This window comes from Taeniopygia guttata, chromosome 2 (assembly GCF_048771995.1).
Source record: "Taeniopygia guttata chromosome 2, bTaeGut7.mat, whole genome shotgun sequence".
In the NCBI taxonomy this organism is placed as follows: Eukaryota; Metazoa; Chordata; class Aves; order Passeriformes; family Estrildidae; genus Taeniopygia; species Taeniopygia guttata.
The window spans coordinates 102675839-102699978 of NC_133026.1; the positions used below are offsets into that span (position 1 = coordinate 102675839).

General features: G+C 35.9%; 1 protein-coding gene across 7 annotated transcripts in view; it reads left to right on the plus strand.

Annotated features, from left to right (window-relative positions):
* The first annotated feature begins 8839 nt into the window (after nucleotides 1-8839).
* Nucleotides 8840-24140, plus strand: part of AKAIN1 (A-kinase anchor inhibitor 1) — a 44812-nt gene continuing 29511 nt past the window's right edge. Inside the window, exons 1-3 of one of the 7 annotated variants that reach the window (XM_072924532.1) lie at nucleotides 8870-9975; nucleotides 10010-10187; nucleotides 14344-14448. In XM_072924532.1, the coding sequence (XP_072780633.1) occupies nucleotides 10172-10187; nucleotides 14344-14448 (121 nt within the window). In that variant the 5' untranslated portion in view covers nucleotides 8870-9975; nucleotides 10010-10171. Of the gene's footprint in view, nucleotides 10188-14343; nucleotides 14449-24140 lie in introns of all 7 variants that reach the window. The other 6 variants (XM_072924533.1, XM_072924535.1, XM_072924536.1 and 3 more) reach the window with 6 other exon arrangements.

Genomic DNA, 24140 nt, shown 5'->3' on the forward strand with positions numbered 1-24140 from the left:
AATACTCCTCAAAATCTTGCCATTTAGGTAGCCAAACTGGAGTTCTTGTGAAGATCAGGCCTCAGTTTTCTAATACAGAGATACTTTCATGTTTCCATTAAGTAGGGATACTTAAAACTATTAGAGTTATATGAAATACAAAATAAATTACCAGATTATATCAGAAAGTCTGCCCTAAAGTTAGTAATATTTTAGTGGCAGATTATCTTTTATTAAATATTCTATTAATACAGACAACTATGGTGTTATAGAGAAGACAAAGCATTTGTAAAAGACTACATCATCTACTGCACACAACAGATGACTTTTCTGAATGTAAACATTTACAGATAACTACAGAACAGGATAATTCTGCCTGAACGGTAAAGACAGATCTCAGGAATTATCATCTTTTCAGTTTATCCTTAGATCACAGTAGTGTGCCCAGTCAGCCAGAAATGCGAACATTTCGTTAAAAATTCCATTACAGCAGTTGGTCTGTCATTTGTCTTCATATAGATCTAAAACAATTATAGTAACATACTTATTTCAGAACAGATGGAGGATTTCCATTAATAGATCAGTTACATATATGTCATAAGAGTTGAGACACCTATTCTCAGGAAGTATTTTTAAATGTAATGCAAGAAACCTGAAAAAAATAGAATAGCTAAAAATAGTGATTTATACAGTATTGATATGTTTTACAGTGTTTTTCTCTCCGTTGTCCTTCTATATTATTTTTATTTTCATGCCCTGTTCATTTAGATATTTATAGAACTCTGAAACTTGGTGAACTTTGGTGGTTCCAATATGAACACCAATGTAACTCCTTAAAATAGAAATAATATTTTTGAATCTCGTTAATACATATTTTTAAATTTACTGGGTTTTTTTAGTGTTTGGTAGTTAAGCATCTAAGTTTTATAGGTAAACCTGAAAAACATGTGAACTGTATGAATAAAGGTGTACTACATCTGATCTGTTTGGTATAGGGTATCAAAAAACATAGCCAAAGCAGAACTTCTGGATACCTGTATTTCAGGTTCCTTCCATGATTTTTTTTATAAGTCTGTACTTTGAGAGCATGAGTTTGTAAAACAAGTAGTACTAACAAGAAATTAGAATTCTTACTGAATTGAAATTCCAAATGTATTTTCTTTTTTATAATACAGAGCCATTTTAAAGAAGTATGAAAGAGAGTAACTCCATGGCAATAAATAGATCTAAAGTTTTATTTTCATTCAGAAGTAAAATAACTTCATAGATACGATGCATTAAATACAGATAATCTTTATTAAATCATTAAAACATGACAGCTCTTTTTTGCTTTTTCCACCAGAGCATGGGAAATTTTTTGTTTAGAAAAATGTATTTCTGATGTAAACCCATTCTGTTAAAAACAATAACCAAAATCACCCAAACCCTACAGTGCTTCCACTTGCAGTTTTCTGACCTCCTCCCAAAGGCCTGTTTATACATTTAAGTAATCTGTATATGCAAGCAACATAGAATATTTTTGTCTTTTAAAATTTTCGAAAGACCAAGCTTCCCTGCATCTAAGTTTTCATTCTTCACTAATAAAAATCCTTTCTTTTTCCAGGGTAGAGGATACCACAAGCAGTGCCTACAGGATCAAAGCACTGTAGTGCAAATTGCTCAGACAGGAGAATGGAGTATAGTGGAGCTCCACTAGCTCCACTGATGGAGCTTCCACTAGGGTCAGTGGAAGAACAGCCTCAGATTGGAGCAGCTTAAGCTGTTGTGGAGCTGCCTTCTGAGACAGCAGCTTTGTTTTTGTTTTTGTTGTTTTGACTGCCATGGTGAAACTGAAATTTTTTGCTAGAAGGGGTAATCTCATTTTCTCTTTTCCTTTCTTCCTGTTGCCCTTTGCACCTGTTTCCTTTGCCTCATTTGCCTCAGATTTAGTGGCTCTTGTGCCTTTAGAGTAAGCCAGTGGAATGATCTTACATAAGAAAGCAATTCAGTACTTAAGTGAGTTGGTTTTAAATTGACGACCTTGTTGAACAAATTCATTGATCCAAAGTAAGTGGCAGGAGCACATTGCTGGAGTAAGAAGAAGGAACGGAGCAGGGCTTGCCCAGCTTTGGCACCAAATTAAATACAAGGTGATGAGGTACAGCACATGTTGCACAGTGTTTGTGAGAAGCTGCTAGGCAACAGAAGGCATCTGACACTATTTCCTTGCAACATCCACTGCTGGTAGACTTGTGGAATTTTGAAGAGGGTGAGCTGTGTGTGTCACTTCTGCTTTTTCAGGAGGATGGAATTTGGGGGTTTGTTGGAAAGGATGGATAAATATAATTAATTGCCTGGCAAAAGATTTACAATAGTACAGCCAGGATGAAAACAATCCCCCCTACTGCCTGGACAATACCCTTACCTACAGATAGGTCCAAAAGTCAAATGGACTGTTCCATCTCAACCCCCAAAATGCATGGTTCATCCCACACCTGTAACCCTCCCCTGAAGCATCAAGCGTCTGTGACCCCATTGGCCCAAGTCTTGTTCCAGCCCACCTTGAAGCCCCTTGATAAGGGGTCTCTGGGGGGCCAGACGCCCTCTTGGGATCCCCACACTGTTGGAACTTCCCCTCTCTTAGATCTTCCCCTCTCTTGGAACTTCCCCTCTCTTGGAACTCCCCTCTCATGGAATCCCTGCTCTCTTAGAACTTCCCCCTTCTTCTAGAGCATCCTCTCTACCCCTTGTCTCTCCCCTCCCCATCCCCTCGGGCCTTGCCACGTGCTGTGTCTGGCAGCTCCAAGCAAGACCTTTCACCATCCCTAATAAACCTTATATTCTAAGAGCAGCCTTCAGAGATCTCTCGTCTCCATTCATCAAAGCCATCCTGGAGCACAGCCTTCCCTACAGGGGTTGAAGTAGTGGGGGCTATTTTTCTCCATCTTTTTTGTTGTTTACTACTGTTTGCCTCTTATCCAACAGTTCTGCACAGTCTTGAATGATAGCAAATTGCTCAAGCTAAGGAGGAAGGGTTCTTAAAAAAAGACAATAGGTATTTAACCAACTGAAGGACAAAACTGGAATCCCAAAAGTATGAAAAAACATATTTTTTCAACGTAAGTTAATCTTTGCAAGTATTAGAAGTAAACAATATTCACTTCATAGTCATTTGCATCTATTGTAGATCTGGTTTAGATACCATGCTGGGTAAAGAAAATTAATCACTCTTTTTAGTTAATGCAGATAATATATATCCAAAGTATAGAGATAGGTTCTGTATTTCACTAGGTGTTGTCAGCTAGACTGATTTTATCATAATTTGATTTTCTGCCTTTTCAGTTTAGAGTTGTATGGCAAACCTAAAGTTTTCAAATGAGTGATTTTGATTTATTTCCACCTATTAATCTGTTTAAAGGCCTGGATATAAAAATTGTAGGTTTTCTTACATATCCACTTGGTACTTGACATTAATGAGTTTTAAATGTAATTCTTGACTTGTGTAGCTGAGGTATTCCTTGTTAAGAGGATTCCTTGTTAAGAATGCTTTCAGAAGGCATTCCTTGTTAAGAGTTGCCTTCTTTCAGTGTAAAGTTCTTCCCTGGAAATTAGTTCTGTTCACTGATATTTCTCGTGGTTCTCTATACATTTAACAAATTTTTTTTCCCCATTTGAAGTAATAGCATTTTAATATTTCCTTTTTACAAGGTGCTTTATTACAGCTATTACTGATTTTGATGTTTTAGTAATTTTCATCCAAATTCTCCAGTAACTCTTATAACAAGCATGGCCCCTACATTCTTGCTCTTAAAGTATAAAATAGAACTTACACCAGGATTTGGAGACATAAACTTTGTAATGCTTATGTAATGTTTCAGTCTTTAACTTTACAGGACTGTACAGGAAATCTTATACTCCTGAAAGGCAGTAAGATCTCTTTGACTGCTTGTATTGGAAAGAGTTGATTTTTAAAAACATTTGCATATGTGTATTCTATTTGTCTTTGTGGATATGTTTTATCTGAGGTCAAATAAGGGAAAAGAATTCAACAGTCTATTTGCAAAGTAGGAAGGAGCAGATCTACCCTTTTGTATTTCAAAGGAGTTAAAGGTCTGAACAAAACTGGGGTTGGTTACTAGACTAACAGTTATTTAAAACTCTACATATAGTAACAATTAAAACTTACAGCTTTTAAAGAGCTTGACAAGCATAAGCCTGGTTTGCTTATGCTCGAGCTTTGCAATTCAGTCTGCACAAAAAAACCCAACCCTGAAATACATGAGAAATGCTTACTTTAAAATGCCATTGCTGCCATCATAATCAGATGTATGTTAGACACAAATGTTTTAATTGAAGTGAACAATTACCCATTTTAAGAGTCTTGGTCAATGTTTTCAATATGAAGTATAGGTTTCATTTTCCACTTCAATAATTAACTTCTGTCCTGTTGTGTGACTTTCTTATAGATCTCCCATTGTTTTAAGGACAGATTAAATGGAGTCAGTCAGGAGCTCTGATTTGATGGATGTGATAAATTCTACCAGCGTAGGATTGTCCTATTATAGATACTTTCCAGATAGATATGGATTATGATCTGAGAATCTTGCTAACATAATTTAAAGTTTTAGAACCCTACTGTTTTAAATCCTTTCTTATGTATCAAAGCTGATGCTTTCAAACTTAATTTAAAACTAATGTATTTATCTTGTTTTTCTACATTGCTCAGTTTTTAGCCATGCATGATGCAATCCCCATTCTTTTGACTTTATAGAACAAGTTAGGAAGCTACATTGTGTATTTACCATTTGTCTTTCATATTGCTGTGATTCAGTATAATTTCCCCCTTCTCAGTTCTTGAACAGTCTAAGCTATTTAGTAGCGCGTTCAAATTATGACTTTGATATTTACATTTTACTTACCTTTTTTCTTTTCTTTGAGCATGAAATTAAGCATTTGGTTTGATATTTAGATTTACTTTTATAAAAATATATAACTGATTGATTGAGGACTCTTAATAGTGGGTTTTTTTCTGAGTCTTGAAATCTTCATTCATTCAAAAGCTGACTTTTCCTCTTCTTAGCTCATTGGCTAGCTGTTCTGCCATGGGTCATAAATGCTTCTCTCCATTTAAGTTTCCTGAAAGCTTGAGAAAAAGACCTAATTTTATGGCTTGTATGTCAAGTTACACACACTAATAAGCTGTGGTATGATCAGAGTCTTAAAACAGTTTTTATAGAAAAGAGAAAGATGTATACAAAAATATTAATTTTTAGTGTAATGAATATTGCTGATAGGAACAGAAAAGTTTTGAAAATGAGAATTTCACTTGAAGGACACTTCCAACTCATCCTATCCATTTTCAGTATGGTGCAGAATGCTATGGCCTGGTCCATGGAGACACGTCAGGCAGCATGTAACACAACAGTGGTTGTGTGTGAGGTCCTTTAAAACCTCTGCCTATGTTTCACAGTGTCTCTGCTAGATCCAAGGGCTTGACTGGACTGAATTCCTTGCTGTATAAAAGAATTCCTGCGTGATGGAAAGACTCTAAATTTTGGACTGTGACTCATTCATCTGTCTTGGTGAAGGGACTGACAACCAGCAGAGATGTGGCAGGTGGGAACAGCGATTACTTTGGCTCCATTGCACAGTTGTGTATGTAGTAATATTTTAGGTGAGTCATTGAATCTTTTATTTAAACCTCCTGAGTTTATCTAGGTCTTTGGTTTTTTTTTTTTGGTTTTTTTTTTTGTTTTTTTTTTTATTGGCTTTTGTTTTGGGTTCAGCTTCTCTAATTTTGACTCCTTTCTATAACAGAAAGATACCAATTTATTTATTATGGGACTGTTGGAAAATAATCATTAATGGGTGGGTGCAAGGCATTCAGCTGTTGTGAAGGAGGCAATATAATCAGCTAGAAATATTGCCTAGATGGATGTGGGCATTTTGGGATAACTTTATGGGCTGTGAGAAGTCCTGGGGTGGATGCATCTTTGTGATACTTTAAAGAACCCCAACAAACAAAACAAAAAACCACCATAAAACTATACAGCTATTTCTCCTAGACCGTGTTTAAAATTTATTCATATTTATAAATCACAGACCTGAACTGCTATGTAGTTTATCAGATTAATTAAGAAAAATGAATAAACCATTGAATTAAAATACTGTTGGCCAGCTTATATTTAATGGTATTCACTTTTTACTGTCTTGGGAAATGTTGCATGTTTTTGCTTCTGGCTTTCACAGTGTCATCTCTTTGGCTGCTGGAAATCTGTGCACAGCTATTCTTCTGAAGCACTCATGGAAAGGTAACTGGCTTTTCATTTCATTACTTTTTCAGGTGAATGGCACTTGTGTCTATTTTTATTTTTCTTTCCTACCTTCTCTGTTTATTCTCTCCTTCTGTCTGTTAGAGGTATATTAATCAGAGAGTTATTAAATGTTAGATTTCTAAATCTAGGATCCTGACTATTATGATCCCTGCTATACAGATTGCAATTTGACATCTCAAATAGTCATCTAATGTTTAGATATTTCTTGATGACATCCAGTCACAATTTCCTCTAAACAGCTTGCTTGCCGATTCAGATGTAATATATTGCATCTTGGCTAGTAAAGATTTTAATGTTAAGCTTAACCATAAGATTACAGTGACTGTAATCACTTTTTGAAGACCCTTGTGGTCTTAGCCAATATAGCAAAAGACATCAAATAATCCAAGCAGTTTCCAGTTTTCCCTCCCAAAAATCTAGATTTGATTATTAATGTGTAAGTGTGGGAGGAAATAAAAAGGCTCAGAGATAATTATTTCTTAAAGTTGGGTAAAAAAAAAATTACAAAATATAACATTTTTGAATGTATTTGATGTAAAACATGAAATCTTGATGATCTCTTTAGATTAATTTTATTATAGAATGTGTTCATTTATGTTTAGGTGATTCTTTCTGAACAATTTTTTCAGAAAAGAGTTTTAAATATTATCTGTAAAATGTTAGCTGTATGTTCTTATTAACATAACATTGAAACCTTGCATGTCACCAGATGGGAAGGTCTCCTTCCTGAAGAGATTTACTAAGCTTCTGAATCTATGTGACCAAATAATTGTTCTCAGCTCCATCAGAATAAAGGGCTTACTTCAAATCTAAATTCACAGAATTATGGATCGTATGGACGATTTAAAGTGACATCAGTCAACATGATTTTTGTAACTGTTTAGAAATGTTAACTCTGTTAAAAAAGTGTTAAAGTTTTTAACAGAATACTTTACAAGTAAGCCAAGACATCCTCAAAAAAGTATTTGAAGATATATACCAAAGAATTTTTACACCCATTGATGTTATATGGAAATCACTCACTTAAAGATTAAGTATTTAAATTATATACAAGGCAGGAACTGTATAATTACTGAAAAAAAAATATATACTGATTTTTTAAAAGTGATTTTGTGCTTCCTATTTCATACATGTTGATGGAACATGTTTAAATATATTGTGTTTAGTGATGTAACCTCCTTTTTTACCAATATGCTTAATTCACAAGGGATTTTTTTTTGTATAAGTGGGCATAACTAGTGTTGTTTTCCACTTACTTGAAGTTGAATGAAAAAAAAAACAACTAGTAGTGCACTCTTTGTTTCGAGGGTTGTGCTGCATTAACTTCACACTCCTGAGCTGAGAGTTCACTATAGAACTCCATCCTGTGCACCTATTTCAGTGATTTTTTTTTTTGATGAATTTGAATTTGTGACCCAATCAAAAATCCATAAATTAACTTTATAACAAAAAGAAGCTCTAAAAGCTTTTTGATAACATATTTCCCTCTAGCAGAAAACATTACTTGCTGTTAGCTTTTAATTTGAACAAGAAAACTGAAAACTCTAGAATAAAATGTGACTGGTTTGAGTTATTTATCAGATTAAATACAGCTAGTAGTTAAAGAAACATATTAATTAGCATTATTGTTAATGAACTGTATTCTTTCACCAAAATGGTGTAGGTTCTGTTACCAAGTTGCATATACCCACCTAGAATTTTTCAGGTTTCTTACAGATTTTGGTATCACTGAATAGTATTTATTGTCGTAAAAATCTTTTAGCAAGCTGCTCCACCATCTCAAAACACAATCCTTTAAAAGCATCCATATAATTTGAGAATGTATGTAATAGAAATACATCCAATAGAATTTTTTTTTCAGAAGTGCTTTAATACCTTTTTTAAATGATGGATAACTCTCCATCAAGCATTAAGGGCTACGTAATGGATATATCATAAAAATACCAATGTAAGTTTTCTTGTATTCTTTTCAGATTATGGATCAATTATGATTTTCTAAAGATTATGGGGTATCCTTCACTTTTTTCTTAGAAATGCTGAATATTGCTGACTGCATTTGTTTCTGTATTTTGTGTGGGATACCTTTACTAGAAATTGTAATTCTAGTTGAAACTTCTAATTGAGTTCTTAGGTACCCTGTTAGTTCCCATACTTTAGCTGGTTGAGAATAATGATAGGTGAGGAAAGGTTAGAATAGAGATTTTTGAAGTCACATTTTCAAGGGGAACACCATTCCTGAGCAACCAGGGGTATGTTTATGTTTGTTCATTCAGTTGCCATCTGAGAGAGATGAAACTGATCCCTAATATATTAGACAGAAGAGGGAAACAAATAGCAATAAATGAGCTGATCCTGCTAAGGGGAATAAAAGGAATATTCAGAAACTGGATACTAGAAATGGTAAGGGAAGATAAATATGGAAGGCATTCCCAAGGAGTAATGATGTTACACACTTAAAAAAAAAAAACAAAAATCCAACAAGCCTCCCTCAAAAAAAAAAAAAAAACCAACAAAAAAAATCCCCCCAAAAAACCACCCAAAAATACCCCAAAAAACCAAACCAACAATAAAACAAAAAAACAGTCTACCACCAGATGATTAGTTGTTTAACTTTGACAGTGATGCCACTCTTGAGTTCTTGCTGAAGTATATAAGCAATATTATTTAAGGAGGTCAGTGCTTTTCTGTACCTGTATTTTAAGAATAAGGCCTTATTTTGAGATTTCAAGCATCCCAGGTTAATTGGAGAATTCTGTGTTTGTGAAATGCTTGACTATGAAAAGAATGAAATAAGCTTGTAAGAATATCTTAGGTTAGGAAAATGTGATTGGAAAATATATTGCACATTGCAAATATATACATGCCAAAATTTATGCTTTTTTTAAAAATTTACTTTCTAGAATTTGCACTGATAATGTTTTTCAAAATCCCTCTTTCAAGTTAGGCTTAAAGAGGAGAATTAGTTTTTGTAAAGCTTGTCCCATCTGGCTGTGTGTTTCTCACTTCTGCTGTAGAAGTTCATGGTTCAAAGGAAATCTGACTGTAGGTTATACAAAAAAAATGTAAATGAAACCTGAAACATAAAAGATCGTAGGGAATTATAATTAATCTTCTGCTTTTGACCCTCATCATCTTTATTTTATTACTATTCATTATTTTCTTTACTGTTTTGCCTTGATGTCATCTTTTATATGCCAAAATATTCATGGTGCCTCATAAAGTGCTGCTGTTTGGTACAGCTGGGTTAACAGGCCTGTGAAATCAGAGTATAAATTCCTCAGCATCTGAGCTTTTGCAAGCAAAAATGCTGTGACAAAGTACAGTGTTGATGAAGCCTATTACCAGTGGTGTCTGCTTGCAGTGAAAGCAGCGCACCCCAAAATGTCAGGCAGTGGGACTGTTGTGGAGAGGGGTAATTGGGAACAATAAGCCAGTCTCCGTGCCGGGCAGATTGCTATTGCCTTTCTCCTTTTTGCCCTTATCCCTGCTGCCACTTCAGGGTAAGGAGTTATGGCAATGATGGTTCCCTGGCAGAGACAGCGGGGGAGAGAAAGAGAGTGTGTGCGTGTGTGTGCGTGTGTGTGTCCGTGCGGGCGCCCCGGCCCCTTCCCCGCCCCGCCGCATTGTGGAGGGAGGGACCGCGGCCGCCTCCGCCGCCGTGCGCGGCCGGGCGCTGTCCGACGTGCTGAGACCGGCGGCGCCGGGAGCTGTCCGAGGTGCTGAGCCCGGCGGGACGGGCGCTGTCCGTGGTGCTGCTCTCAGGAGAGCCGGACGACGTCCGGGTGCTGACCCAGCGGGGCCGGGAGCTGTCCGAGGTGCTGAGCCCGGCGGGGCCGGGAGCTGTCCGAGGTGCTGAGCCGCTCTGCCTGGGCGACACCATGGTTTTCGCTCCAGGTAAGGGCAGCTGCATCCCGATCCCAGCTGGGTAGCCTCGCAAGAAGGCCCCGGCTGTGCCAGAGAGCTGCTGTGGGGAGTGGGTAGTGCGTGAGGCAGAGCTGCCAGCAGGCAGAGGCAGGTAGGTTCAAAGGAGGTGGTTTAGCTTAGGATTTCTTTAGCTGTGGATCCAAAGGTTATGAGGGTCACCCCTGTGGTTCTCACCAGGGACAGGAGCCTCCTATAGAAGTCTGCAGGGTGCTGTGCTTGTCAGACTGCCTTAAAGGGTCACGAAGGGGGATGTGGCCTTTCAGTAACTGGTGAGTGAGTCCCCCTCTGCACCCGCACTAGTGGCTGTCAATATGACCATCCCTGAAGCTCATGGAGATAATTTACAAATTTCATTTCCTCTTTCCTCTCCCTCAAAACAAAATAAGTATTTGAATGAAAGAGAACAGAAAGTTTGATTAGTCCAGTTTTTTACTGGAACAAAATTTAAGATTTCAGCAGTTCATGTCTAATGTGAGATCTCACTGTATAAGAGTGCAGAATCTGTAGTGCATAGTATACTTTTGTGTTACCCATAAAAGAACCAATTTTTAATTGGATTTGATACATTCTGCTTGGAAATAGGCAGTTGGTTGTTGAGAAAAGCATGAGAGTAACAAAAGGCCCAGTAGCTCCAGGGTGTAAATGTAAGTCACGCGTAATATCTTCTGTAAGGACATGACTTGAAAATAACTTTATTAAAGATGTATAACTTTCAGTAAAATAGTGGGTCAATAGAAAAGAGAAAGTGAACAGTGACAATTAATAACTATTAATACCTTTGTTTTGCAAAGTTAACAGAAGTTTTATCTTCCGTGAAATTCTATATCCAGTCTCTGAAAGGGTAAGAATCCAGAAGCTTTCATATTAAAAAACTTTCATATAAAAAAACTTTCATATAAAAGATCTTTTATACTCAAAAAAAAAAAAAATCTTGGGACTGACTTTGCTAACTCAATTCAGTTTCATTTTTTGAAAAAAATAGTGTCTCTTTTCAATAATCTCATTAATTTTGTCTACTTAACTGCCTGGTTGCTCTCCAATTTCATATGTTCATGTTTACATCATGTTCTGAAATTAGGAGGAAGTTATTTATCTTAATAGAATGATCCACTGCTTTTTGTGATAAACTTTTCAGCATTAGTTCTTTCCTGAACTCGTTTTGTCTGTCCCACTGTCACCATTAACTGTACAAGTTTTTAAAATGCTCTGTGGGACTGGAATACTTCAGGAAGACATTACTGCTAAAATAATGAAAACATGCATGTTTTTTCTCTAAAGGCTGAAAAAGAACAAACCCCAAAGCTCATTAATAACTGCATGAATTGTTCTTTTCACAACTCTAATCCACAGATGGAAAAAAATCCTTTGTCCAAAACTGTTATATATAGTCATTCTTCAGTTTTCCTTTACTCAAAGAAAAGCCTTATAAATGTTGTCATAAAATACATAGAGCAACTAAATGGAAATTTTTAAAAGAGATGATAAAACAATCTTTTGGGTTCAAACAGAGTAAGCCTGAGTAGACTCCAATTTTTCATTGCTTTTCTTCCCTGGCATTATCTCTTCAGAATATATTTAAAAAAAAAAAAAAAAAAAAAAAGAGGTTTATGCATCTTTAGCATCTTCATAGTACTTAAGGCCATATGATATAAAAATACTGTAAGTCTGATAAGAAACTGACATTCATTTCTTCAGTCAACTTTCTGATTTTATCTCACTATGATGAATGACCTCATTTTCTGTTCCATTTATTTGCTGGGGTGTGAAGGCAGAGTAAGTAAAAATTTATCTAACTGTAAATTGTTAGGGTCAGACTGATAAACTTCCAGGATGGGATAGAAAAAAGAAAACAAAACAACAATCAAGAGGAAATTCTCTTCCATAAACAAAAAATATGGAAGTACTTTAATTGATAACAAAGATAAGATTTTGCAGATGAATAAGATAATGGTCTTTTTCTTAAGGTCTTGGATATGTTATTTCAGAACTCTGAATTAATGGGCTATATTTATAAACTACTAAGTAGAAGCAGCTTATCAAGTTTAAATAACTTTAAAAGGTGAAGCCTTTGCTGACTATTTACTGAATACATACTTTGCTGTTAATCATCAACTCCCTAAATCTTACATCTCGTATGTTGAAAAAATTACATAACAAAGCAGCACAAAATTTAAAAAACCTCCAAAGAAGACTAGCTATTATTGAGATAGGTAGATAGAAAAAATATTATAAAATGGCCAGTATTCCATGCCAAAATAAGACCTCCTGGCTCATTTTAGGCAGTGTACTGCTATTTGTAGGTATGCAAAATGTATTCTTCATTTTCTTCATTTATTAATATTTTCCATCCCTCTTGAAATTAACATTGAGACTGTTCCAGAAAAGGAATTAAGGGTGCATTTTTTCTTTTCTTGGTTTAATTTGACTAGGGCTTCATTGTGCTGTCTTGTGCTGATTGATTAATGATGTGCTGATGTATAGGAAATGCAGTCCAAACTCTGTGAGATGTCTGGGCATTCATTTTCTTGGATAATTCACACATGTTGTGCTGCTCTTAGAATGGGGGCATGATACATGAAATTCATGCAAGCTATGCATTACAAGGTTTAGTTTCTTTACTTTTCCTGAACTGAAACACTTTAGGCAGTTTGAGAAGTAAATAACAGTGTATTATTTTAAATTTCATATAAGGATGGATGTACATATAAGACTGCAGTAGAGAAGCATGAAGTTTCAAGGATTGCATCAAAAAGCAGAGAGAAGTAATAATTTTCAATTGGCAGATCTTATGAAATTTTAAAAAAAAATTTTCTTTAGAAGAGTGTATTACAGAATTTTAAAAAATATCACCGCCAGATTAATAAAATACTGGTAACTATAAATAATTCCACAGATTAAATATATGATATTGTGAGGTAAGAAAGGAAGAGGAATTAAATAATTTATTTGTTCTAACACATTAGTAAAAATTAGATTATGCAGCAAGTTTTCTGCTGATAGCAGACCATTAGTTTACAAAGATGTGATCACTTCCAATATCAGTATTTACCAGATTTAACAGTAACTTTAAATGTTGCTGATCAAAGTCAGTTTTTTGCAGACTTTTACTTTTCCAAAATTACCTTGGGCATATTCCTTGCTTCTTTTCATTTCCAAAATGCTTTCCTAATGCAAAGATAAAAAAAATACTCTTTACTTATGGTTTGTCTGAACAAACACAATACAAAGGTGTTTTTCATGCTTCAAGACTTTTTTCTGATGCTATTTTGCACAAATCACTCAAACACTTATGTCTTACTCCTACTCTGTAAAGCCATAAATAAAATAACCAAATAATAGAGTCTCATCACTGCAGGCCATAATTGTTTCATCCAGTACAAAGCTGTGAATTTTTTTTTTGTTTCTTGTTTATTTGTTTGTTTGTTGGCATAGTTTATTTTAGAAATGAATCCATTTTGAACTGAATACCTCAAGAAAGATTGGAATATTTACATTGACAGGTTGTTTCAGGTCAAACACTCCCTTTCTTAAGTTTATGCCTGTTTGAATTGTGTGATTTCATCTTTCAGGTTAATCTTGTTATTTGTCAGTGTAATTTGAAGAATACCTTTTACCTGACAGTTTCTCTATAACTAGAAACTCAGATGCTTTACTCAACACCCTATAGTTCTAAAAGAAGGAGGATTTAGAATTAATTTTTGTATCAATATTTTTGTGTTAAAAAAAATGTGTCAACACAAAGTTTAAAGATAGACATCAGAGAAATCAGAATGTTCATAGCTCAGCGCCTTTTTCGTGCAACAGCAACACCAGTAGGCTTTCAACAAGCTTTTCATCAGCACAGCTGTTCTTAACATTTTAAAGCTGGGAGAAACATAGCAGACTTGTATAATGACACTGAAGATCAGAAATGCATCCTGTACCAAACATTTTAGGAATCTCATTACACTGCAATTGAAGACATAGCAGCTGCATACGGAAACAGATGTTCTTACTGGTCTGAATAGTCCTGATCTTCTCCAGTGGAAAAGCTGGGATAACAACAACCTGTTGTGTTGCAGAATGTGAAGGTGTGAAATTTCTTGACATATTTTTTCTTTTTTTTTTTTTTTTTCCCTATTTATAGTGTTACAGGTACTATTGCAGATTCCTGACCACAATACCCAGATCAAGACAGTATGGAAGGGCCTGTTCATGAATGCAAAAAATGCTATCATTAACTTCTTCGAAGGTACCCTGTTGTGGGATATCTCCAGTGTTTGTGCTGACTATGGTACTCTGGCACTCAGTTATGGAGTGTCTTTCATCCATGAGAACAAGGCAGGACACAGTCCTTGCCCTTATTAACTGCTATGCTACATTCTGCTAATGCTCTAAGTTCTGCAGTCCCCCCCAAAAATCTTTAATAAAAAATGTAAAAGTGTATACATATAGGATTCTTATTTGATAGCTTCATGTTGATAAAGTCCATGTGTAGGACATAATTTGAAAGTGAAAAACAAAACTATTTGCCAACCTCATGCTGTCATATAGTGGAAGTTTTGTCCAGTATTTGTTATAGCTGGTAGTGAGTATGGAGGCCACTGAGTTGCTGCCCAAAAGTGTCTGAAAGCATTTACAGCTCTCAACAATACCAGTTCTTCCTACCTGTGTTTGCCACTTGGTAGGAAGAAATCATATAGGAGGAGATTCCTTATTCTCTTTTGCTGAAGAAAAATGCTTCTTGTGCTGACCTTTTCCTAGTGACACATTGATCTTTCCCCTGCTGTGAAACTCCACTAGCAGACCTCATTGGTGAAGTGAAAGAAATTTAGTTCATAGATATTCAGAAATGTGATGAAATTAGTAAGTTAAGAAAATAATCAACAGTCCTAGGTACAATCTTTCTTTAAAGTACAAATAAACATGGTATTTGAAAAATGGTACAGAATTTATTTTTTCAAATAATTTTTAACAGAACTGAAGTCTTTAATAAGCGAGGCTGACACCTTTCACTTTGCTGTCTCAGGATTGAACCCTATTCAGGTTCGGTGTGAGAAGAATTTTGTTATCACAGTGGCTGTGTATGGCCTATATTAAAGGCGTTGTTCATAGTTGGGGGATAGTGGTAATAAGTGATATAGTCCTTATTAACATCCTTACTGGAACCATTTATTGAACAGGAAAGTCAAATCATGAATGTAGAAAAGGAATGAGTTACACTGACCTCTAGAGTTTGTTCGTCCAAGTCATTATTCTTGCAGGTGAATTGTTTTCTTGTACTTATTACAGACATAAATAGTATCATTCCAATCTTATATGTTTTATTGTGATAATGGAAATAAATGCCCTTACAGTAAAATACAGTGAAAGATAGATTTTTTCATATACTTCCAATCTTGTCTGTTAAAGATTTTTTAAGGATATAATACATTGTGTTACAAATAGTAGGTTAAGCAAAAATAAGGTGCAAGCAATGCATTTAAATTTATTTATAGCTTCTGTGAAGTTTTTGACTATCAGTTGGCCATCTGCATCATGTTTTTTACATAATAACTTTAAAGATTCTACAGAACTTTAGTGGATGTCAATTGGAACAGAGTCCTTACTGATGTTAGCAGAAATGAAAATCTGACCTGAATAGCCTTAATGTGCTTCAGGTTCCTTTAGAGTGCCTTGCCATGGAAGTCAGGGGAGGTGAGCTCTGTGTTGCTGTTGTCTGCCCTTGCAAATCCTGTAGTTTTCTTTCCAGGAGATGCTGTCTTCCTTCCTTCAAGAGAATTTGAATTTTTTTTCCCTGAAGAAGTAAATTCGAGTCATGTTCTACTCAGGCATTTCACTAGTGGTGAGGCAGACATAGCCTCCTGTGGATTACTTACATTTGCTTCACTTTGTAATATGTATATTTGATAGAATAACCAACCCTGTATTTTCTGGTTTTGGGCAGTGAATCCACTCATGTATCAGTACAGAGGGGTTGCATATCCATATCAGTACAGAGGGGTTGCATATCCATTAACAATTCTGTTAAATACCTGCAGATTGATATTACATTTTGTCTTGAAGTAAGTTTTCTTAATATAGCAGAAAATATTTCTCTGGGAAGAGAGAGAATCAGTTCCAAGAGTGGAAAACAACATGTGATGTCATCCTGTTGTAGGGAGATTCTGTCAAGATTACATCTATGAAATTAAAAATACCAAAAATGGGTTTTGCTCTTTCAAGGTGCCTTTTAGGTTTATATAATCTTTGGTTTACTTTCTGTCATGACTTTGTGTATATAATTGCATGTGTATGTACCCAAGGGAAATGAGTATTTCCCCAGAGAAATGGTCACGGCACCAAGCCTGACATGGTTCAAAGGTATTTGGACAACACTCTCAGGCACATGGTGTGACTCTTGGGGGTTGTCCTAAACAAGGCAGGAGTTGGACCCAATGATCCTGATGGGTCCCCTCCAACTCAGCATATTCTGTAATTCTGAGATTCTACATATACAAATACAAATTAATAAATAAATAAGTATGTATAATCTCAGTCTCAGTTGCTAATAGCTGTATTTACAGCTTTCATACTCCATTCACATTCTACAATAAACAGGGATTATTTTTTTTTCCCTGTACTGCTGTGCATTTGCAAATTTACGGCTTTTTTTGGGGGGGATGATGTTTTTCCTGGGTGGTTTTATCATGGGGTTTGGGGTTTATTTTAGAGCTAGAGAAGAGCTCTGCTTCACCTAACATTTGGCCAGACAATTTTTGACTCTGAATAATCTGGTATAAATTCAAATATATGTAAAATGTAGCAGGATGTTTTCACCGGCTAGAGCAGAATGTTTGCTGGGTTTTTACAGGTTATGTAACCTTTTCTCCATTTTTTAGACTTAAAAAAAAAAAGCAGGTTCAGATATTGCAAATTTTAATTAACCTGTACATAGTTCTTTAAGACCAAAACCCACAAAAAGTTGTAGAACTACAAACACAGCAGCTAGCAAAATAAACTCCCATTGAAAACTTGCGCTTTACTTATGCTCTACTGTGGTGGAAATTGTAAGTCTTCTAAAACAAAAGCTGTTTTTTGATGAGAATCGAAATGAGGGTTTTGATACAGATTCAGAAGACCTACATAAATGTTATTTAGATTTCTGTGCTTAATGTTTTCTTTTTAGATAGGAATCTCTGAGCACCTGAACTGTAGAAAATAGAAGTCAGAGGGGGGTCAGATGATGAGTGATGTCATTCAGGGCCCCACCTTGGGAGTGATGCTCTTTGATACCTTCATCAAGGACACAGGCAGTGGGATTGAGTGCACCCTCTGTGAGTTTGCAGATGACACGAAACTGAGCTGGCTGTGCAGTTGGCCCAGCAGAAGAATGGGATGCTGTCCAGAGGGACCTGGACAAACTTGAGGACCTCATAAAGTTCAACAAGTCCAAGTGCAAAGTACTGCACATGGGTTGAGGCAATTCCAGAGATGAGCACAGACTGGAAGAAGAACTCATTGAAAGCAGCCATGATGAGAAGGTCTTGGGGTACTGGTGGATGAAAAACTGGATGTGAGACAGCAATGTGCACTTACAGCCCCAAAACCGAACCAAATCCTGGGCTACATCAAAAGCAGCGTGCTCAGCAGGTCAAGGGAGGTGGTTCCCCTACTCCACTCTGGTGAGATCCCACCTGTAGTGCTGCATCTGGCATCCTCAACACAAGAAGGCCATGGACCTGTTAGAGTGGGCTCAGAGAAGCGGAAAAAAAGATGAACAGAGGGCTGGAGCACTTCTCCAATGAAGGCAGTTTGAGAGAGTAGGGGTTGTTCAGCTTGGAGAAGGGAAGACACTGGGGAGACCTGCAGGGAGCCTTCCGGTGCATAAAAAGGGCTTATAAAAAGCAGGGAGAGTGACTCTTTACATGGGCAGATAGTAATAAAACAAAGGGGAATGGTTTTAAACTAAAAGGGGGAAGGTTTAGATTAGATATTAGGAAGAAATTCTTCACTATGAGGATAGTGAGGTATAGAAAAAAGTTGCCTAGAGAGGTTCTGGATGCCCCAGGGCAGGGGGTTTAGAATTAGATGTTCTTTAAACTCCCTTCCAACCCAAACCAATCTATGATTCTATGATATGGGTCACCTGTGTCTGTGCCACTGGACCTCTCCCACCTTGGAAGAATCACAGTTTTTGGTGTAGAGAGGTTTCTTATTTTAGTATTTGAAAGGTGTTCTCTAAAAGAAGTAGGAAAATTGTGCAGATGAAGAGAATATAAATTTTTCATTAACTTTGAAGCAACTGGTCCCAGATGCTCTTTAGGGAATATCTTCTTTTTAATACACTAAACTGCAGCCTAAGACTCAAAAATTCTGTTAAATTAATCTTAGTTTACAGTATTGAATCCAGAAATATTCCTTTTGGGACCAAAATCTGCATATCACATTTTTGGGTTTGGGTGTGGCACAATTGTCAGTGACTAGTATTTTGAACTATGTTCAGTCTTCAAAGCTGAAAGATGCAGTCCTAAAGGAGTGAATTTATTCCTATATGTGAAAATACCTAGAAAATATATAGATTGAAGTGTATAATCTGCTTTTAGTTAATATTATTGAACTATGGCAAGAAATCTTAATAAAACTTTGAAAAAATTCTTAAGAATAGATAGGTCTCAGCAATCTCTTAATCTAAAAAAATTAATTTTCACTAGCATATTTCAAATAGTATGAAATAACTTGCTGGAGTCGGTAAAAAGATAGATTTATATAACAAAACAAAATAAAAAAAGAAACAAAAGAGGATTCTTATCTCCTAAGAAATAGTAAAAACTCAGTGGGAAAAAATTACAAAACCTGAGCTGAGATATATAGCTAATGTCTGAAGAAAAAAGTACAATGAAGTATTGCTCTGTAGATATTAGTATGTCCTTTGAGACAGCTTATCTGCATTTCTGCTCTTCTCTTCTGCGCTTATATTCCTCCTCCATTTGTATTCAGAGCAGAGTTATTCCAGCTTCATTCTTAAAGTTTATTTTGAAGAGCAAAGTGGTCTGTGCTGCCCCCCTTCATGATACAGTTCCTCTTCCATGCTGGTTGGACAGAAGGAATTGGGAGTGAGGTTAGGGCAGAAAATAAACCTGAACTGAACCTTAACTTTTCTAGGGAAAGTCAATGTGGCAATTCCCTGCACACAGCATATTAGGAAATTGGAAAAACACAGGGTCCTGCATTAAGGTACTTCTGGCATTTCTGATATGTTCAGTGTCCTCTCTTCATTTTCAAGGAATCAGGGTGAGTATTGCCTCCTGGTGCTTGACAGCTATTAGTCAGGACCTCACTGGGCTCTATTTTAGAGCATGAGAAATTGTACTGGACAGAATTAACTCTAGTGCATTACTTCTTTTTTTTTTTTTTTTTTTAATATTAAATTTGCACCTTCATTGTAGGACCTTTTAATGAGATCTCTGAGCTGGCATCATTACTGACATTGAGACAAATTTGGCTTCTAATTCTGTAAAATAGTTTAATGACTCTCATGTGCAAAGTTGGTTTGTGCACATGTGTTGGAAAGTCTTCAGCCCTGGCTGATTGCCATATTCATTCATTCTGGATGTAATTAACATGACTCATCAACATTTCCTGATTGTGAATCTCTTCCTCAAATTAGGCTTCTTGTGCTGAAATCCCAGCACTGTGGAAACTTAGAGGGGCAAGCACTCATACCAACACCAACCTCTAAAGCAAATCAAAGAAGGAGATTTTTTAACCAATTCACAAGTTACAAAATATTCACCAGAGGAGTCTCACCTGGAGCTTCCATGCTGTGGCCAACAAGATGGAGAGATGCATTACTGCCTAATGACAAAGGGAAGCTAAAGAACTTCTTGTAGAAGAATATCAATGTTGATGCAAAGAATGTTACTGTTAATTATTACAACATTCACACATACATGATGTCATTACAAACCTGCCAGATTCTGTAAGGTTTTTCAATATCTGTGGTTTATAAACACAATTTACATAATAACATGCAGCTTTTTGCTGTATATGCAGCTTTTTGCTGTATACACAGCTCCCGTGAATCCACACTGGACCTTCTGATGAAGTCTAATCATCATGGTCTTGTCTATTTACACTTTCATTCCATTTAAAATTTTCATTAGTACTGTCAGCTGGGTTATAAAAATTACAGTAAGAATTTTCAATAGAATTGAGATAGATTTTCCAGAGATCAGTATTTTTCTTGAACTAATAATAATAGTAACAATGCTTTTTATTTAAAAACTAATTCTAGTGTTGCAGTGCTGCAGGAAAGAATAATCACTAATTATTGCAATCCAAAGCAATATACTGCTAAAACTAATGATAAGTTTTTAGTTAAAGACTATAAGCTTCCCTTATGTAAATTTGAAGAAAAATGTATTTACTTCTTGGCTCTTTCAGCTTCAAAATTGTTGCATAAATTTAAATTGTAGCTAACAGGGCAACGCATTATGCGTAATTCTGAGTTTTAATTTGGTCAGAAGCTTGTTTAGGGGAATATGATTTTTATTCTTATTTTTAGATACAGTTAAAGTTCAAAGTGGTTTATACAACCTATAGGAAGAATAAATGTTACAAGCTTTGAGGAAGGGTGACTATAAAGGTCTCTGACTCCCCACTGTGTATTGATACCATTGGTGGATCTGAGATTGGTGGATCTGGGATTGGTGGATCTTGCATCTTCACAAGATTATGCCTGTCATAGTATTCCAAATAATCCTAGGAAAATATACAGTAGGGAGCTTAGCTGTTGATTCAAACATATTACCCATTATTGAGTGTTATTTACTAGGAGTTTCTATAAAAGTGTAATAAATTTAACTTCTAGCTAGCTGAAAGGAAATAGCTCCAGGGGATATCAACAGAAAGTGTGGGAGACTACTTTGATTGCAAGCTGGAAAGGAAGTGATTCAGGATACTTTGAAGAAAGTGAAGTGTAAAAATGAGAAAAGGCTCATGTGCAACCAGAGTGAATTACATAAACATTTGATCTCTAAATGCTTTTTCTCTGTAGTTATTTTGTTCCATGTAGACCTTTTTAGAATATTAAATAGTGTAGAAACATCTCAGAGGACATCAAGTCTGATACACAAGGAGTTCTTGGCCTTAAACTAATATTAGTTATATTAATTGAATATTTGGAATTTAATTCAAATATTTTTAATATTTTTTCAAACTTCTGCCATACTTCCCTTCATGGGGAACATCCTTAAGCAAGCCAGTTTCAAGGCATTGATACATGCCTTGAAACTGGCTAATTTTAGGTAGAAGTGGAATATGTGACTGATTCCTGCAGTCAGTCCAAGATTTTGATGTTTTTTGGATCTCTCAAACTGTATTTTGGATTGCAGAACCAGACCAGTGTTTAAAAGTTACTTTTCATCTGCTGATTTAGTTGGCATAAAATTACTGAGAGTAGCACAAGGTAATAAAAACATGCTAAAGAGGCTTCATAATGTGTTGTTGATAAAGTTGCTGCCTTGTATTTAACATCCCTTAACCCACATATTTCAGTTCTCTATTTACAGAATTAGGATGCAGGGTATGATCTAAAGACGGAGAACAAGTAAAGATTTTCTAACTTTTCAAGAGAAAAATTTAGTCTTCAGAGAAGGAAAACTAATAGGCAGCATGTGTTTCTGGTGTTATTCCAGTTTTCCCCAGAAATTACTTCAAATGAAGTACTTCCTATTTGTCATGGAATTTTAACTTAACAGTTATGTTTCAAATCTTAAAAAATGGTAGATAAAAATTAATTGTATTTTATCATCCTAGTAACTCTCATTTTGATTAGCTAAATGCCAAACACCTAGCCATTAGGAGCTATGCCTTTTTATTCACTTGACTGAAAATGTGCAGTTCTTAAAGTGTCTAATTAATTCTATAGGCACTCAAATTTCTGCCTGGATGTCCACAGCAGTCTGTATTTCAGCAAGGTGGACATAGATATGCTCCAGCTCAGCTCCTTTAGGATTCTTGTATGAGTCATCTCTGCTTTCCTTTCTTCTTGTTCAGAGTAGGTCCAGTGTATCAATAAAAAATGAACTTCTCAGAAAACAACTAGCGAAATGCTTTCCTTGAAATGAATAATTGGAGGAAGAGGATGTTTTGGGGATAGTTTTTTGTGAGATTGCTGTTTACTCATTCAGGAAGTGGAAAAGTTGTGATTTATCACAGCCTAACCAGCTAAAATCACAGGAATTGAGTAGGTTTGTGTTTGGAAGGGACCTCTAAAGGTCATCTTGTCTAACTCCTACTCAAGCAGTGTCATCTAGAACCACTTGCCATCTAGATCCTGTCCTGTTGGACCAGCTGTAATAGATACCATATACCCAGGGGAGCTGGACATTTGTTTTTGACTGCTTGAAATTTCTGGCAGTCCAGCTCCTATGAATAATGGTCCCAACACAGGCTCATATCTGGGTCAAACACAGTGTCAGATATCACTCTCCAAAATAACTATAATTTTTACTTGGTTTCTAATTTAGATGGTTCACACAAGCTGCCAATGGGCTCATTGTTCACATCACCCCAGGCCAACAGCTTTGATTCTCTCTGTGTCTGAAGCCAATTATCTCTTGTTATCTGGCTTGCTATCATCCTAACTATTTTACACAAATATTGATTCAGTTTATTCAAGCTGCTTCATTTCTTTTCTGTGCATACCTAAACCCTCAGAGGATGGGCAGAGGTAATCCAGAGGTTTTGGGTTCTCCGTTCTTGGTTATCTCAGCAAATACAAGAATCATCTAATGAGTTAGAGCTGAGCAGACATACTCTACATCTCACTTATCTGTATGGTGCTTTCAGACAGGTTTTGCTCTTGAATAAATAACTGAAAAGCCCAGGGAGAAGTGCACTAGAAATTTCTTTTTTTTCAACTGACTGTTGCTATGGATGACCTTTCTAAAATAAAAATATTTAGACATCAGATTAATTGGCAAGGACCAAATAAATAACGAAGGATCCTTAAGGAGAGCAAGCAGTAATTTTCAGCAGCTATGTGCTCAATGACAGTATGTTTTAATGATAAATTCTGGGGGTTTGTGGCTTTGAGGATTGGCAAATTTTTTATATTTCATAGTACCTCATTGTCTATTCCAACATTTTCATTATTATTAAGAATTTCATGTTTATCCCTGCTTTTGTTAATACGTTATCTTCTGAGCATCGGATGTGTTGACTGATCTTTTTCAGCCAAGCGAGAAGACTAATTTGTTTTGTGATAAAATGTGAGTTCATATTTGAGCAGTAAAGAATTAGCTATACTGTACCTGTTAAGTAACATTTAATTCCATCCAAAACTACAGTATTTCAAGTGCTGAGGAATGGAAAAAACTGAATCAGGGAAGCTGACTGTACCAAGAATTCAAGTGAATTTTTCAGTAAGCTTTTCAAGTTTAAAACACTTTTCTATGTTTTCACAGGTTTTAACCTCTTACTTGTCTTTACAGTGATGAGTACTCCAGACCTGGACACAGTACACCAGAGTCTGACAGGAGCTGAGCACAGGGATAGAATCACCTCCCTTTGCTCCTGGCCATGCTCTTTTTGTAAAGACCAGCATACATTTCTGGGTTACAAGCCATCTCTTTTCCAGCTTTTTGTCTACCAGTATCCCCAATAACTTCTCCACAAATCTGCTGTTAATAAATTCACCGCCCAGTCTGCATTGACATCAGGCATTATTTTGACCCAGGTCAAGGACCTTTTCTCTTCTCTCAAGCATATAGAATATTCCCTAAGGAAACAAGTGATTCTTCTTTTCTTTCTATGTTTTCCAAGTTTCCTTGAAAAAAAAATTGAAACACTGGGAATTAATCACAATTTCAGATATGCACCTCTCATAAAAGCACCTGATCTTTAATTCACTCTGATTTCTCTCAGGACGCAATTCTTAATATATGTAATATATGTAAT